General features: G+C 39.5%; 2 protein-coding genes across 3 annotated transcripts; one reads left to right on the top strand and one right to left on the bottom strand.

Annotated features, from left to right (window-relative positions):
• Positions 1-63: 63 nt before the first annotated feature.
• On the top strand, positions 64-8,219 carry arfgap2 (ADP-ribosylation factor GTPase activating protein 2). 2 transcript variants are annotated; one of them, XM_057348155.1, is made up of 17 exons: positions 64-164; positions 1,309-1,427; positions 1,663-1,735; positions 1,855-1,986; positions 2,297-2,377; positions 2,707-2,821; positions 2,942-2,998; positions 3,248-3,298; positions 3,881-3,933; positions 4,167-4,303; positions 4,399-4,530; positions 4,767-4,895; positions 4,982-5,131; positions 5,211-5,337; positions 5,439-5,529; positions 5,634-5,755; positions 5,835-8,219. In XM_057348155.1, the coding sequence occupies exons 1-17, from the start codon at positions 93-95 to the stop codon at positions 5,853-5,855; spliced, it is 1,662 nt and encodes a 553-aa protein (XP_057204138.1). In that variant the 5' UTR covers positions 64-92; the 3' UTR covers positions 5,856-8,219. The 2 variants fall into 2 exon arrangements, with proteins under 2 accessions (XP_057204138.1, XP_057204139.1); XM_057348156.1 differs by lacking the exon at positions 3,248-3,298.
• A 169-nt stretch (positions 8,220-8,388) lies between these two features.
• On the bottom strand, positions 8,389-17,543 carry si:ch211-71n6.4 (para-nitrobenzyl esterase). Its single transcript, XM_057348154.1, has 9 exons — positions 17,464-17,543; positions 13,064-13,781; positions 12,718-12,825; positions 11,063-11,259; positions 10,586-10,788; positions 10,405-10,463; positions 10,143-10,310; positions 9,595-9,816; positions 8,389-8,751 (listed from the first exon to the last, which is right to left on the bottom strand). Exons 2-9 carry the CDS (start codon positions 13,755-13,757, stop codon positions 8,609-8,611), a joined length of 1,794 nt encoding a protein of 597 aa, XP_057204137.1. The 5' UTR covers positions 13,758-13,781; positions 17,464-17,543; the 3' UTR covers positions 8,389-8,608.
• Positions 17,544-18,105: the final 562 nt, after the last annotated feature.

Genomic DNA, 18,105 nt, shown 5'->3' with positions numbered 1-18,105 from the left:
CATTGGGACTTTTAACTTGTAAAATACATTTTCCGTCGTGTGTCTTTTAATGTTCTCTGTGGTTTCTGTGTTTACTCTGCTCAGTTGGCAAGATGGCGTCGGAACCGAACAAGACAGAAATTCTCACCATTTTTAAGCGACTACGCTCCGTTCCCACAAACAAGGTAACACAAGAAATCCTACTCCGATATATCAGTGACCGTATTAGTTATCATTATAACCTATTTTGAGACATGAGGATATGTGTTTTAAATGGGATTACGTGTCATTTGTCTGCCCGTAAACCCGGGTGATGGGGCCTGTCTGTTTCATCTGTATAATGATACATTACAGCCAACATCACGCGTCAAAACAATAGAGCACACAACTCTTAAGAATATATGAACCTACTGTTGGGGCTTAAACCGCTGTATTGTAAGCAACGAGTGATGTTCCTGTTTACCGGTATTGTTTATTATGTGAGAATGACGCAGTGACGCTGGAACATTACTCATCCTGTAATAATGTACTGGAGATAACGTCTCTTTCAAACGTTCTGACTTGCCTCCCTAAACAGACCAAAGATGTTCATTTATGTATACATATTTGTGAATGTATATTTCACTATGTCATTGTTAGATAACGCATATAGTTTGAACTTTGTTTCCTGTCTGTTTTCATTGAATATTTTCAAATGAGAATGTACTTTAGACTGTTTATTTGTTTAACATTAAATAATGTTTGATACTGACGTATACTAGTTAACGTATGTTATTAGTATGCTTAAATATTCTCAGTCTACAGAAAGTATATACTTTTGTACCAGATTAGGGTCATGAACATGTTGGGACCAGATGGTTTTAAAATAGCATCTGTCTATCTGAAGTCTTCAGGCGCATTTTAGGCTTTTAATAAACGGTGTTGTCGGACGCACGCGCCTGGACCGAAGTTAACTTCCGGTGTGTTTGGTTATAATAACATAACAATTTATTTTACATTTAATTTATATGAATCATTTCTAGAATATTAATCGTATTAAATTAAAACAACTCAACAGTTATTGATTCTTTGCGGAGGTCTACCGGAAGTTACCTTTGGGACACGTAAAGTTTGTTGTTGTTGCCGCTGAAACCTCATTGAAATCCTGTAAAATGATGTTATATTACAATTATAAAAAAGGAAAGTAAAGCTTCTGAAACCAACATATGTCTTTTATTTATATTTAACTTGGACAAAATTGCTCGGTGTTAGTGAAATATACAGACCGTATCCAGAAACCATATGAAAATGCTAAAGGTATATTTAGATAATTCTGTGATGTTTTCTTAGGCTTGCTTTGACTGTGCTGCTAAGAATCCGAGTTGGGCTAGTATTCCATATGGCGTGTTTCTGTGCATTGACTGTTCTGGGATTCATCGCTCATTGGGAGTGCACTTAAGCTTCATCAGGTCTGTATGTCTCTCTATTCACTTTTGTTATATTATGATGCCACGTGAATATCTGTCAAGGTTGTCATTCCTACACGACATTATGGAATTTGGAAACACAACAGGTCTTTCTTGTTGTTTAAAATGTTGCCACTTATCGGAATTGCACATGTCAATTATCTGTTATTGTCTGGGTGTGTTGTTTACTCCTCTATTATAATCTGTAATACTAATTTACCGTAATAACTCTTTTTAGATCCACCGAGCTGGATTCCAACTGGAGCTGGTTTCAGCTGAGATGTATGCAGGTTGGAGGAAATGCCAACGCGGTTAGTTCTTCCTCTTACCTGCCCCATGATAGCATGCATTATAAGTTCAACATTTTACATTGCTGCCCCACTTCAAATACAGCATCAACAGTACATCAACATTGGTTATTTCGGCACAGATGGCGTTTTTCCATCAGCACGGCTGTACCACCAACGACACCAATGCAAAATATAACAGTCGTGCGGCTCAGATGTACAGAGAGAAGATTCGGCAGTTCGCCAACGCCGCGCTCTCCAAATATGGCACTGATGTGAGTATACAAACCTCCCTGTGCATTTGTTCAGTTTTTTTTACTTTTTTGGAATCAAAATATTTTAAAATATTTTGTTTACAGTTTTTTGGCATTGCAGTTCATGACACATATTGTGTAATGCCACGTGTTTTTGATATCATCTAAACTTTGAACTGGAGTGTCATTGAGCAAACTCCACGTTACAGCAGTGTTCTTCGCTTTACTTTCCCACACTGGCAGGTCATGTAATCCTCTCGGACATCCAGTGTCTGCGGCGCTGCATTCAAAACCTTGAGCTTTATCACATCTCTTGTTGTTTTTTCATCAGCTGTGGATTGACAAACCGGGCTGTGCTCAACCATCACCTTCAGAGAAGAAAGAGACTGACTTTTTTGATGAGCACACACAGGTAGGACACAAGCGGCGTGACTGTGGTATTCTTGTAAACACCTGGTTTTATGTTTAAAGGGGTCGTATCATAAAAAAACTAGGTTTTCTGTTCTATTTTTCCTCAACGGCCCACAAAGACCATCTATTGAAATTAGGCTGCAAAAATGATTATGATAATTACTTGTCTAAATATTATTCAGTAACTTTATAGGAACACCGTTATGCATTTTGCATTCAAAAAGGGTCAGCTAGAGTTTTAAGGGGACGGTGGCGAAACCACATTTTTATTGCATTATAAAGACAGAGAGATTGTGGAAAATGTAAACTTTTCTGTTATTGTACCTGCAGCCTGCCAACAGCTGGGACATGGCATCACCCTCCCTAACTGATCAGAACGGAGCCGTAACAATCACCCCTCAACTGGAGCAGAACACTCCTAAGAATTCTGAGACCGCGAGTACCCGTGCGGAAACTTCTCCACATCTCAGCACATGCTCATTTAAACAAACACATTGTCTCTGTCATGCAAATACTTCTGTTGTTAGTTAATCTGATTTAAAATCTTCATGTCCATGTGATCCAGAGCCTGAAGAGGGTCCGAGCATTGAAGGCCTGAGCACGAGTTCTAAAGGCACAATAGGTGTGTGTTTACCCCAGTTGTGCGTGAAAGAGAGAGCGGTCAGACGGAATGCATGTCGTTGTCATCATCACAACATCCCCATATTTTTTCTTTTTCATCTTATTGAGATGTTAATGTGTCCCATGAACAAGTCAAGCACAAGGACCTGCCAGGAAATTTCTATAAGCATCATTATGAAAGAAATCAGCTGTGGTCTATCTGTCGGGGCTTCTATTCTCAGTAATGCCTCTGTCTGTTCTGTTAATGTAGAGAACTCAATGAGATTGGCATCTGAAGAGTCACAAACTCCTAAAGATGATCGTGAGTTATTTTGAAACGGCTGGTTGCCTTTTGGCTGATGGGAAAGTTGTAGCATGGTTCTGCGCTTGACTGACACCTGATTGGAGCGTGTGTGCCGCTTTCACCCATTCCTCTTTTAATATCACCGCAAAGCTGGTCACCTTCTATGCCTGCCGTTACTGTAGATACAATCATTTAATGAAGGTTTGAAACATACTGGGCTTTTGTTTAATCTGAAGGTTTGATTTAACTGGGACGACTTTAAGCATTGAACTGCAATTGTCTGGACATTCCGGGTTTAATCCAGTGTCTTCGGAAAAGACCAATAAACAAAGTACAGATGATTCATCTTGCACTTCACCAATTTTTGTCCAATCAAATGCCGTGTGTGAGAACGTCCCTCCCCCAAACCCACCCGCAACCAACCAGCAAATTGCATATCATCACCTCTCTTGCTTTCATAATCTGAATGTTTGTGTGATCTCTTGCCTCCCTCCAGCTTTGCTGGCATAGTGATGATTCCTCCCTCACAATGCACTAATGATCTAAACGTGACTATATTCTCTAGTCTACAATAATGCGTTTTTCTGACTTTGTTTGCAGAAGTGAAACCCTCCATCATTGGAAAGAAAAAGCCAACCACAGCAAAGAAAGGGGTAAGTTAACAGCTGGCAGTCACCTCCTGGATTTCTGATCCTGCAATACTCAGCTTTTACCAGTAGGTGTCAGGCTTACAACACATAATATTCATTAGACGCTGTCCTGCTCCAGGCAAAGAAAAAATCCAGTGCAATAATTTAAATCTGGTTTTATTTGTCCATGTCAGCGTTATTAGATGTGTTAAGTAGAGCTTAACAATAAAGATAAGTCATATCTGTTTTTTCATCAGCTTGGAGCTAAAAAGGGTCTTGGTGCCCAGAAAGTGAGCAGCAAGAGCTTCAGCGAGGTGGAGAAACAGGCCCATCTGACCGAGAAGATGCGAGAGGAACAGGCTGCCGAGTCCAAGAAACAAGCCGAGGAGTCCATGTGAGTCACATCCCTGTGAATGATTGAATGGTCAAACCTCGGCTCTTCTGATGCTGCAGTCAGATGTAATCGTCATGTTCCCCTGTTATTCACAGAGTGACCTCTATGAGACTGGCCTACAAAGAGCTGGAGATCGACAGAAAGATGGAAGAAAAGAAACTCAAGAACATGGAGGAGAAGAAAAAAGAGCAGGCGGAGAGGTTGGGCATGGGATTCGGCAACCGGAGGTAAAGACACAGTCACCTTTATTACGTCACTCTGCATGACATCATTGGCAAATGAATAAACTCAAAACCTTATCACCCTGTGTGTGACATCACTTTCACCTTTTAATAAGTGCTGGGTTGTATGTTACATGTTGTATGTTATAAGTGCGTATGTTATGTTAATTTTCCTGTCTTGAAATTGTAAAGTTGACCTTAAGCGATCTGACGCTCTTTTGGCACCCTTGATTCACCTCCAGTGCCGTGTCTCACTCCGTGATGGCCGAGATGCAGGTGATCGAGCAGGAGACCCCGGTGGGGGTCAAATCCTCCACCCGCACCAAGCTGGACATGTTTGATGAGCCGGGGTTTGCCTCTGGACCACCAAAGTATGTTTGTCATTGGAAGTTGTGTATTTTATAAGATCTGTGAGTGACATAGAATTAAGCATGCCAATCATTCTTTGTCATTTCAGGTACAAGGATAACCCTTTCACATCAGGAGACAGCTTTGGGTCACGGTGGGACAGTGATACCGGATCAGCTTTCTCCTCCTGGGCTCTGGAGAAGGACGAGCCTAAAGACAGCGAGGTCACCATCTCGAGCATCCAGCCGATTGGCGAAAGGTTTGTCATTCTGCGATCGTGAATCTTGTTCAATTTGGAGTCGATCGATTTGTACCGGGCTTATGATGTGCCCTCTCAGGTTGCCTAGCCGACGGAAGCATGAGGTCTCTGTGCCAGTCGCAGAGTCCAGCGAAGCCCGACAGAAGTTCTCCAACGCTAAAGCCATCTCATCCGACATGTTCTTTGGCCGCGAGAGCAACCCGGAGGTACCGTGGGGCTAAGAGAGCCAAAAATCATTACATTGTCATAGAGCAATTTATTGCATTTGGCACAACTCCATTCTAAGGATTTTTTTTATCTTTACTAGTATGAGGCAAAGACTCGTCTGGAGGGCATGTCTGGAAGCACCTCCATCAGCTCTGCTGATCTGTTTGGTGACGGCAGCGACCGTTCCTCAGGTAAACCACGGATAAGCTTCATTCGAATGTGTAAATGACTCGCATGACCAAAAATATGATGTAAAAGTATAACGTTGACTCTGTTTGTTTCTGTTTACCTGTAGGATCATCAGGTTTTGACGGCGTGCTTCCCTCTGGTCCAGACATTGCCCAGTTCAAGCAAGGTGTGAAGACGGTCGCTGGGAAGATGGCAGTGCTGGCTAACGGGGTTATGAACACCATTCAGGTGAATGCACCTGACATCACACACTACACCACATGTCTGATTTCATATGTGTCTGATTTTCATATATCGTGTGTTTCAGGATCGCTATGGCTCTTACTGACAGAACTGCATTAGACTGATATGGACGTTACATCAAACAGGATACACCTCACTGCTGATTGGATCTGGTCTGTCTGTCTTACCTAAAAACATAAGAGGAAGACGAAGGCATGGGAGCGCCTGTTTCTCTCCTGACCACTGTACACATTCTTTGCTGACAGTATTTTAATGTTTATTTTGAAGACGTGTTTTATTTTCAGATAACAGGAGCACTGGGAAAGAGTGTAAAGTTTACAACCGCGGTGCTCGCTGTTTTACCCAACAATCCTGTTTTCTACGCCATGTTTGGTCTTTGATTTCAAATAGTTTTTTATTTGAAAAGTATTCTTCCTGGAATTAAATGTATAACTGCATATTTGTTAGCTCTAACGTGTTCTCATGGCTTTTTTTGTATTTTAACGATGCATTCGGTAAACATGTGATCCCCATATGGTATATTTATACATTTTGCACCCAAGCGTTCTTTTAGTTTTTTTAACAACATGACTTTACATTTAGCGACTATGGTTATGGGTGACAGGTATAGTTCCTCTTTGCATAAGACGACCTAAAGTTTATTTTTAAGTGATGTTAAAATAACGTTAATATTGTGCAATATGTCCTGGCATGTCAATGACCAGCTCTTGGATGCAGCGGTGTTACCTGGGAATTCATCGCTATTGTGGTTTTTGTTGGAGAGGTGAATTTAAACAACCGTGTTTGTTTTGCATGCCAGCACAGGTAGAAGACACTGGTGCTGAATGTTATCAATCCCAGCATTCCCAAAATTTTCAAGAGGCACAACCCAAACTGATTTGAGATTTACAGTTGTTAATTTAAGCGTGTAATTTATTTTGTGGTACCAAATGGATCTACAGTCTGATTAAGTTGTGACCCGGCCACATTTAACATTGACATTATATCATCTGTGGATGAAGAGGGAGTGTTTGAAAACAGTTGTTACTAGTGCTCACATTTGCTACACACTTCACTTCAGACATGAATCAAATTGAAGTATATATTTAATTGAGTAAAAAAACAGTCAACAGCCATTTTTTATTTCAAATTGACCAGTTTTAGTGTAGTCAGGCAGTGTGCATGTGCAATACTGTTTCCTAGTACATGCATTCAAACAATACAGCTTGTCCTTGTTTGGGGTTGTACGATGACATCTTGGAATATTCTTTTGTTTTAATACTCCTCGTACATTGTCTGCCTGTCCAGTTGTATCCCTAAATTTGACGATAAAGAACATCAACCCGACAGCCGCCTGGATTAAAAAGCTATTTATTGTAGCCTGTTGAGAAGAATCTATTGAGAACTGTGTGAATAAAGATTAAAATCCCCACACTTTGATTCAAGACTTGTGTAATCAATCCATGACATTTAAAGTGCAAACAAATGAGTGGTAAAGAAACTGCAATTCAGAGTACAAAGTGGTACAGACGCTGACCCTTGAACCCTTATAAAAATGAAATGAGCAGAGGCCCGGCCTGGCAAACCTTAGAAAAGTCTCCGTATCGGTGGGTTGTGGCTTTAATGTGCTCCTTATTCAACACACACCTTTCATGCTGTTGTAAAGGGGCAAAGTAGTCTGTGACCTCTTCATTCAGCGCTTCAGCTGAAGAACCGAGCTGTACGACAGACTGTGAATCGACTGACCGTGGATGAAATTTAGCTTGACAGCGTTCAATTGTCTCGATGCCAGAGACTCCCTAAAAGACCCTTTGATCACAGATAAATAAATGCACATAAAAACCACCTTTAGTTATTACATCAATTGCGAGGATCTTCGACATTACCATACAAACAAAAGATCAATATGTAAGCCGTCCTCCAGTGTTATTTGTATGGTAGTTAAATTGAGAGGTGGTGATCAGAGAGACGCATTATGTGCCAGTGCGGATGCTAAACGTGTCCCTTTCTTCTTGTGTTAAAGCTTTAGATTTACTTAATGAAACAAAGAATAGCAGGTTTAGAAGCAAAGTGCCCATATATTTAGTCATTTATGTATTGAATAGTTATAGTGCTGATTAGTGTAACAACCCAGGAATAACCCAAATAAAGTTAATTCCGTTCAATTTCTGTCTCAGTTTTGTAGCTAAAGTAACTGAGTTATAAATCTCACTGGTCACAATATTGCACATTTATAGATCAGGAGACAATGGAAATCATCATAGTCATCATCTACTCACCCTCATGTCATTCCAAACCTTCTTCTGCAGAACACAAAAGAAGCTGTTTTGAAGAATGTCGGTGTCGGTAACCAAACAACATTTACCCCCATTGACTTCCATTGTATGGACACAGAAATACTGAGACATTTCTCAAAATATCTTCTTTTGTGCTCCACAGAAGAAAGAGTCACATACAGGTTTTGGAAAAATAACTTGTTTTTTTTTCTTTCCATTGCCGACTATGGCAAACCTGAGCACAGTTTGAGTCATTCTTGATCTTGAGATCTCCTCTCTAGAGGATACACATGTGAGATTAGTGGTTTTTCCCATTCGAAAGATCCACTTCATCTCGTTGCTGTGTAGGAGAAACAATTTCATATGTTTACATATTAAGGAGATCTCATTTGTCACTTTCCTTTCCTATGGGAATGTATTTTCCTCAAGGTGCAAATAACTGCAAGCAAATGCGTTCCCTGCTCAGAAAAGTCTTTTACAGTGTATCAATACTTCAACATAATCACACAATCAAGCTTCGCTCATGTGACACAGACAGAGGAAGGTGTGCTGGACGGGTCGATAACTCAGATGATTATGTGGTTCAGTTCATCCAGGCGTATGAGTAGAAGCCGTTCTCCTCCCACAGGTCACACCGCTGGCCAGAGTAACTCATTGTGAAGGAAACGTTCTTCCCCAGAACTGCAGTGTGTGAGGGATATTCAGACCACTCCTCTGGCATCTTACCTGTCAGGATATGTGTGGTTTAAGAATATTATGGACAAGACTTTGCCAAGCTAAAAAGTGAAACATTACTTGAAAAAAATCACAAATACTTAAAAACTACTCAGGGATGTCAAACCATTAATTGCGATTAATCGGATCCAGAATAAAAGTTTGTGTTTACATAATATATATCTGTGTACTGTGCATATTTATTTTGTATTTATAAATACAAACACATACACACAGTACATGTATAGATATTTAGGAAATGTTTATATGTATTTATTTATATTTACCAACAATTGAAATGATATATAAACGCATATTAATCTTTTATAAATTGTATATTTTTCTTAAATATATGTATGTATGTATATAAATACAAAATTAATATGCACAATACACAGACATATATTATGTTAACACTCTGAATTCGATTAATTGCAATTAATTGTTTGACAGCCCAAGCAAAAACAGATACAATTTTCAAAAATCATGTTTTTTATTGTGCATTTCAAATAATATAAATTAAATTGTTATTCTAATTAATAGTAATAATAACTCACAGCTAACCAACATAATACAACACAATTTAAACATGATAACAATAAAAAACATGATTTCTGAAAACGGAGTTATCTGTTTTTGCAAATAAACTCGTCAAATATTAAAAAAACAAATTGTAATACAAATTACAAAATTATAACTATAAATAACTAACTAATGGACTAACTAAATAAATAAATAAACAAATATATTATTTATATATAAGCTTAGTACAAAATATTCAAACATGTAGACTTGCTTAGTAAACAGACATGATTTAGTATATATGTAAAATAGATCATTTAGGTCATTCCTTACCTTCTTTGGCAAAATGGAGGAAATATTTGGTGACCACTTCCTGGAAGTTAATGTCAGCAGGTGACAGAGTTCCCATCACCATTTCAAGACTCCCGAAGAAGGCCAGGCTGTCCAGAAGATGAAAGGCAAAGCGACTGGGGAATGGGAGCCAGCTGGAGGCGTTCACTTGTCGTGATGGCGTGTAAGTCACAAGATAGCGGTACACTGGGCTTTTTAAAGCTCCTGGAATACAAATGAACATCAATGAAAATATTTCTATTACAACTAACCATAGAGAAATATGTCATATTATTAACAGGTTACTACGAGTTCACATGACTATATATGAATCCTTTCATGCATAAATTATGACAACATCGGTTCGCTTTAATTACTCTTAGACGTAAAAATCTTCCACTTGAGAGGACATCTAAAGATGTCACAGTGTACAGAATGATGCACTGCTGTCGATCCACCGTAGTGACCTCTATGCATGAAAGGGTTAAAATGGATAATAATAACAACAAAATCCACTCATTATTATTTGACAAAAAAAAACAAATCTGAACCTGCAGCTCTTTTAGCCAGGTCATTATTGGGGCAGGTGACCCTCATGTCAGAGGTCATGGTGGTGTAGAGTCTCTCTGGACATCGGTCAGAGGTCGGGCATGGTGCTGAACTACCATACAGCTTCAGGGCCCGACTGGTCACAGCCTCTCCAAAAAGAGTCAATTTCTCTGAGTAACGGAGGAACAAAGAATGGTTTGAGAAAATAATATGTAAATACTCATTAATGTTTTATTGTGTACATGTCATTTAGGAGCACCTTACCTGTTACAAACCACCGATAGTCGCCCCAAGTCCACGTTGAGATGTTTTCGTAAGGAGGACTAGAGTTCAGAAAATTCACATTGACTGTCATTACTTCACAAGTTGAAATATCTGCACGAACCGTTTTTCTTATTTTCATGTATTACATTGTTGATCATCTTAAATAGCAGCAGCAGTTTACCTAAAGTCAGTTTCTTGTTCTGTTGTGCCAACAACAAAAGGAACATCATTATAGATTCCATTCTTCTTCTTCCACGACTGAAACGGAGGCTCACGGAGAACATGGCCATCAACTACAGCAACCGGGCCGACAAATCTCCCCTTCACTGGAAGATCGGTGAGATCATCAGCTGCCCAGGACGGGTACTCCTGCCACGGAACTGCCTGAGTCACAGACGATACATTATTTCAGCCACAAAATCCATTCCTCGTGTATCTGACTAGCATTTACAACACTTAAACCTGCAGGACGTCTTCTGATCCCCAATTTTCATCGTGAATTCATTGAGCGTTCAGCGGTCAGACGTGGCAGGCGCTTGAGGTTTGATGATTTATTAAAAAGATGAGAAGGCCAGCAGGTTGAGGCTGATGCTAGTCAGCCATGACTCCTCTGCTGCCTCGCTGTGGAAGGTTACGAGTTTGGCCATAAATTTCTCACCTGAAGGACTTGAGTGATGTTCAGAGCTCTCAGGCAGACGGCATCCTTGCAGCCGGTGTTCTTCAGGAATTTTAAGTTGTCTCTTTCGGCCGATTCCAGGGAAGCGTTATAAATGTACGAGCCGCTCATGTCGATGGCCTGATGGAACAGACCTTTGGCCAGTGGTGACATCATCAGGGTCCAAACGGATGTACCTCCTTGTGACCACACAGAAAGAGATCATTACCATACTGATGGATAAAGTTTTTTTTATTACAGATTGCAGAAACGTCCATCAAAAATGACTGGCTGGCTGGAATATAAGAACTAAAAACATTGACATAACATTTGTGGGCATAAATACTTTCCGGCGAATGAAATGATTTCCTTACAATCCATCTGTTTCACATCGTTTAAATATCATAAAATTGATGGCTGTCAAAAATAACATGCATAATACACTGAAGTTGTTTTAAATATAAAGGCAACTATCATAGCTTAATGAAATGTCGTTTAATTTTCCAATGAAATAGGTCACGTTTTTACATGATTTTTACTTTTAATTCGATTTAAAGTTCATTTAATTAAATATGTGAAAATGTCACTGTTTGTTGATGCCACTTGGATGGTTATTTTGTTAAATAACAACCTATAACGCAACTTAAAGTGATATTACCTCTTCTTTTATCTTCTGTCTCTCTCGATGTGTGTGTGTGTGTACTGGTATTCATCACTGTGTGGGGACCTAATGTCACCACAAAGATAGTAATACCAGTAGATTTTGACCTTGTGGGGACATTTTTTAGGTCCCCATGAGGGAAAACGACTTATAAATCATAAAGAATATTTATTGAAAATTAAAAAATGCAGAAAGGTTTGTGTGATTATTAGGTTTAGGTGTTGGGGTAGGGGAGAATATATCATAAGACTGATATATAATCAATGGAAGTCTATGGAATGTCCCAATAAAACATGTGTGTTTGTGTGTGTATCCGTCCGTGTGATGGATGTGTGTTTTGGTGTGCGTTAGTGTGTGTGTCAGTGCGTTTATGTTATTTAATGTATTGCTTATAGTTAACATGTTTTCATGTACAGCTGCTTTGTAACAATGAAAATTGTAAAAAGCGCTATATACATAAAAGTTGAGTTGATAGTTCACCAAAAAATTAAAATTCTGTCATCATTTACTTATTTCAAACCTGTATGACTTTCTCTCTTCCGCAGAACACAAAAGAAGATATTTTGAAGAAAGTTGGTAACCGAACAGCACTGGACCCCATTCACTTCTATTGTATGGACACAAAACCAATGCAAGTGAATGGGGACCAGTTAACAACATTCTTCAAAATATCTTCTTTTGTGTTCTGCGGAAGAAAGTCATACAGGTTTGAAATGAGTAAATGATGACAGTTTTATTTTTAGGTTAACTGTCACTTTAAACAGCACATTCAGGGGTCCAGATACTGTTTGTGCCCCCTGTATAATTAATTACATACAACACAACACAACACAACACAAAAGTCTGCATGGAGATGTTTACATTCTTATCAATTTTCTTTCCATACACATTTATAAAAGATAATCATTACTTTTCATCCATTCATTATTTTGTCCTCTCGCTTTTTCACTTTTCAAAGTTAGCATGGCCCTATTTATAAACACAGCATATCTTTTACCTGAGCTTTGACCAAATATGGTAACCCTTTCTGCATCCCCACCAAAGTTGTGGATATTCCTCTGGACCCATTGAAGGGCTTGGATCTGGTCCATGAAGCCATAATTTCCTTTGACAGCAAACAGAAACATACCAGTAAATGAACAAATGATCTGAAGCTCCATGTCTGTAAAAACAGCATCTGAGATGAAGTTTCTAGATGAATTTCAATATGCCGAGGCATCAACTTGATGGAACGTTTCATGGGTGCTTTTGACGAGCCCAAAGTTAATGAAGGAGTAGAGACAGACAGCAGCCTCGAGTAACCTAGACAGATCTAACACGAGGACAGATCTCTGTGAACTAACCTGAAGAGTTGGTGGCAGAACCTTCCCTCAGCACCTCAAGGGCCATGAAACCAAATGCATTGAGCCTGTAATTCATACTGACGAACACTGTCTGCGTGCGCGCCGCCAGCTCTTCAGTGGGCGAGTAGCCTCTTTCATGGCCGCTCAGCATATGAAGGTACCCCCCGTGGATCCACACCATGACGGGCAAGGGTTTGGCTGGATGAAGGCTCGGCGTCCACACGTTAAGATGCAGACAGTCTTCTTGCCCCATAACTTTCCCATATTTACGTAAAGGCTGCACTTGTGCGCACGTGCTGAGGAACCGGGTGGCATCGTACATGCCGTTCCAACACTTCCCCGCCTCCAGAAGGTCTTCCGGGGGGCGCCAACGGTGTTGGCCCACAGGTGGCACGGCATATGGGATGCCCTTGAAAGAATACGCCCCGTATTTCCATTGCCCACGCAGCCATCCACAATCCGTCTCCACCTCTGCGAATCCCCGAGGGAGGGTCCCGGCCACGTAAGCCAGGTATCCGGCGAGGGCGAGGAGGGCCAGCACGCCGCAGCCGATGAGGAACATACACCTGCGTGATACCACCAGGAATGGACTGACATAGTGGCGTCGGACGTACTGGATCTCTTCCTGTCCCTCGTCCTGAACCAAGTAACGATATTCAGTCCCTTCAGGGACCTCAAAAATGTCATCACTCATCTTTGTTGCTTGTGTGAATCATCCCTGTTTATGTAGAAAAACAACACTGTCACTTATTGCAGGCAACATTCTTTTGAAAAGTACACAGTAGTCACACATTAGTGTTGAACAGGTTTTTTCCTGCATAGAGAAATTGGAGGCGGCCGCCTCCGTCAAATGTCGTGCCGCCTCTGGCTCTAGCCAAAATTATGTTGTGAGTCTTCACAAGAAATGCTGCGTGCATTTATCAGACTGTAATTTGTAACTGCAGTTGCGACATTACACCACAGTGGAGGCGCTGTTTCGTTATCAGAACACTGAGGCGCTAAAAAGAGTTGCAGAACAAGAGCCAGCCTGTGTTTCACGGCTGTTTGTTTTGCATCCAAGTACGTTTAATTTCTTGAAATTTATTAAATTAACATGACGTACATCATTGTACAGGGCTCTAGACTAACTTTTTGCACTGGTTGCACTGGTGCGCCTAACTTTTTTTCTTAGGTGCACCAGCACAAAAGTTAGGTGCACCCAAATTTTCGACCGCATCGCATGTAACACCGCAGATTTACAAGTTCACTTTTTTTTTTAATCGCTGTCCATATAGGCAATATTGACTTGTAAATGATTAACGAACAATCTGGTCAACATAAAGTTTTTTATTTGAAGCACAATTCTACAAGAAAGCAGGGCTCTAGACTAACACTTGAGAGAGGTGGCACTGGTGCTACCAAGTTACCAGCCCTTAATTTGATAGCACCAGAGTCGTGGGGTGAGGTAAGAAAAAATAATCACTAAAACTTCATTAAAATGTGTTTAATACATTAATAAATCAATTAGAAATTAATACAAATCATTGTTTATGATTTAATTATTTTTATTGTATATGTAAACTCTCTTTCAACACTTTACCATATTTAAAGCACATCTTTCTTAAAGCTACTTTCTTCCTTTATTTGTTGTGAACGACTCCTATAAGAGAACACAATTCCTTTAATATCAGTGAGTGTTTTTGGGCCCGTCCGTTGTTGTTTGATGAACATTATAAACAGAGATCTTTATTACGCTGCTGCCCCTTTAAGAGCTCGCGCAATATACTGGAACACGTGTTTTGTTTCCCAACTGTTTGGTCACGAAACAAACTGAATACCTTTACAAGGTTTCTTGTTAATATGGGAATTTTTAGGTTATTTTGTGTTAATATGTCCGTTTCAGAGTAAGAATGTGTGAAAGAGAACTCCGTTTAGTATTTTGTGCTCTGACTCTTTGGGCGCGCGCATCTCAAACAACCCGCAAGACCTGAAGGCTTTTAGTGATTATTCTTCATGAAAGCTGCATTGATACACGTTTGGCTTCTATCAATAGCGACTCACAAATAAATAGTATTTAGCGTGATGTATAACGTTTTGTATGCTTTGCAGTATTGTTAGAGATCTTTATACAATAGTTTAGTGCATAAAGTTTAAACACGTTTCCTGCATTAGCTTCACATGCATACAATACTTGCAACACATTTTGTTATCTTTGCTGTTTTGTACCTTAGCAGGGGAAAATCTTGTATTCTGCATATTTAAGTTGCAAGATTGAGCGCTTCACTCGTCTGCTCTTTCGGTCCTTCGCCTCTTACCCGTAACCCGCGAATTACGTCTTTGGGGGCGGGGCACTGATAGATAAGGGAATGGTTGAAGGAGGGGAGACGAAAATGAGTGACTGAATGCGCCGCTTGCGCAATATAACATTTCTGCGCATTAAATTTATAATACGCAAAAATTATATATTGATCAGTTTGACAGTCGCACCGGTGCGACCATTAAGAAAAACAGGCAGGAAAAATAGTCGCAAAATGAGACCATTTAGTCGCAGTCTAGCGTGTCAGAGCATTGGTAATGATTTTCGGACGGTCAGGCCTTAACTTAACATTCTTAACGAAAAAGTTGTCAATCGTTCTTTTCATCTTCTCTCATCATCCGCGGCTACATCCACTCTGTTTATCTGACGGGCCTATAGGCTACTCACCCCGTCCGACTGCAGCACAGCATTTTCAAACGTACACACACGTACAGGAATATCTGGACCACGGCCAATCAGAGGGGGTCCGCCCTTCACTATCTCTAATTGGTTTAGACCACGATATGGGCCTAATGTGTCTGTTGTTGAACCACAGGGAGACTTTCGCAGAGACTTTTTTCCCCCTCGAACGGCTGGTCGCACCGGTGCGACCTCAGATTTTTTTTAGTCGCACCATTGAGAAATTAGGTCGCATGTGCGACCAAATTGGTCGCACTCTAGAGCCCTGTTGTAATGTCTTTAGCTGTGCAGTTGGATCGTTGAATCAGCGTATACTGTACACAGCGAGTTCGCCAGTATGAACGCACATTGCGTTCAGAACGACTCGCACACGAATGACTCAATTGAACCGATTCATTTAAACTATTGAACTTTTCAGTCACTAGCGAATATAAGAGATCCTTGAATCATTTAAAATGAACCACAGAGAATGAAAGATGTGAATGAGCTTTGCTCATTTAGAAAGACTGGTTAGTCAGTTGGCTATTGTGGGCTGAAAAGTTAGTAGAAAATGATTTAAAAAAATCAAATTTATAAAAAAAAAACATTTATGTTTGGTTGAATAAAAGTAATGTTTTATGTAACTTAATAATTGCATTTTTATCTAATTTTATTAGAACTTTTAATATGTCAAACTCGAAGTCACTTTAATAAAGCCACATAAGGTAGGCCTACATGTGTGTACAAGATCAGGATGGCACCACCTCCGCCTCATTTTGAGCCAGGAAAAACCCTGAGTGTTGAATATTATGAAAACATTTTCTCTAAGGCTAATAATTCTATATTATGTTTTATATAATAATTTATAATGACTGCACCCTCAGCAAAATAACCGTTTTATTATAGTAAAGGTGTAGTATTCATGTTTTTGGCTACAAATGGTTTTACTACAAATGTATGGTTTACATTGATATTAGCATATGAAGAGTTTGGTTCCAAAATGAAAAACAAAATTCATGTTTTTATTGTTATCATGTTTTATTGTGTTAGTTAGCTGTATTTTTTTATTTATTATGGCTCAAGTCAAAACAAACCAACTGCAATTTGATTGATATTAATTGGAATGCACAATACAAAACTTGATTTTTGAAAAGTTTTAAAAACAGAGTTATCTCATTTTGGAACCAAACTCTACATATATATATCACGCATAGCAGAAGTCTTTGTGTTACAGGATGAAGCGAATAATCGGCGGAAACGACCACTGACTGTCTCACCACAAGTGAAACTTTTCCATGAAATGCTTTATTACTAAATCTCTATGTGAGCTAAAGGTAAAATATTCCTGCAGAGACAAACGTCAAACAACGCTAAAGGAAACTTAACAAGTCTGTGCGGGAACTAAGTAAACTTACGTAGCCTAATGCACGTAACAGTTGCCCTGGTGGAAGTTATTTTACCATAGTAATAGTATTATGCTACAAATAATATATAATAAAACGTATTTCATTATAAAGAGTTTATAACTTTGGATCGACGTTAGTGTATTAGAACGTAGCATTCTTATAATGTAGCTGCAACAATGAAACAAAGTTAACAAACATGCGTCGCATGTGCAGCATTTCATCACCGTAGTATATCATAAGCACGTATCTCTGCATTGTAACATAAGCCTAATGCCAAAGTCAAAGAGTGATAATAATGACGATGAATGTAAAATATTTACCATGTCAACAGCACGCACGCACGAACGCACACTGAATCCGTGAAGGCAACTGAAGTGTGTTCTTGCGCGCTGCAAGGAGCGATCGGCGTGTGATATCAAACTATCGCGAAAGCGGTTCGAAAGCGCAGCTTCTCGCGATACTTTATTGTCATACGCCAAACTGTCTGCGCAGCGCCGCTTTCTCAGCTCGTTTGGGTGGGTTGTGTTAAAAATGGCTGCTCGTAGATATGGCTATACTACAGTACATCTTACCATTTTGCCTTTGGGGAAGCAATCTCTCTCTGTATAGTTGTCTCACAGACAAACTCACATTTAGGCCACGCCCACACCGGGGGAAACAATGCAACCTTATTTTTATTGAACATAAAAATATACCAAGGATACATAAGATATACAAAGAGGAAATAATATAGCAAACTAAATAATATTAAACAAAGACTTCAATTTATATATTTATATAATTAAATAAAAATAAAAGCGTCACCTTCTAGAATGAACAGGCGGTAATCTTTATAAGGAAACCATATTTTTTTCATTAGTAGTGCAGTTATCATAGCTTTCCTATTTGGCATACAGTCAGTAACTTTACATTTATGAAGATGAAATACAACAATGCAACCCTCTCCATTGACTTTCTATTGC

This window comes from Triplophysa rosa, linkage group LG12 (genome assembly GCF_024868665.1).
Source record: "Triplophysa rosa linkage group LG12, Trosa_1v2, whole genome shotgun sequence".
NCBI classification, from domain to species: domain Eukaryota; kingdom Metazoa; phylum Chordata; class Actinopteri; order Cypriniformes; family Nemacheilidae; genus Triplophysa; species Triplophysa rosa.
The sequence above is the reverse complement of the archived record's forward strand: the minus strand, read 5'-3'. Positions and strand labels throughout refer to the sequence as shown.

What these genes read in the sequence shown, in the direction of transcription:
- si:ch211-71n6.4 (XM_057348154.1), bottom strand. Translation starts at nt 13,757, where the DNA reads ATGAGTGATGACATTTTTGAGGTCCCTGAAGGGACTGAATATCGTTAC. An exon ending in CATATTTGGTCAAAGCTCAG is followed by an intron (nt 11,260 to 12,717) that starts GTAAAAGATATG and finishes TGTGGTCACAAG; the next exon opens with GAGGTACATCCGTTTGGACC. An exon ending in GAACAAGAAACTGACTTTAG is followed by an intron (nt 10,464 to 10,585) that starts GTAAACTGCTGC and finishes TCTGAACTCTAG; the next exon opens with TCCTCCTTACGAAAACATCT.
- arfgap2 (XM_057348155.1), top strand. Translation starts at nt 93, where the DNA reads ATGGCGTCGGAACCGAACAAGACAGAAATTCTCACCATTTTTAAGCGA. An exon ending in TTTTTGATGAGCACACACAG is followed by an intron (nt 2,378 to 2,706) that starts GTAGGACACAAG and finishes TTGTACCTGCAG; the next exon opens with CCTGCCAACAGCTGGGACAT. An exon ending in TTTGCCTCTGGACCACCAAA is followed by an intron (nt 4,896 to 4,981) that starts GTATGTTTGTCA and finishes TTGTCATTTCAG; the next exon opens with GTACAAGGATAACCCTTTCA.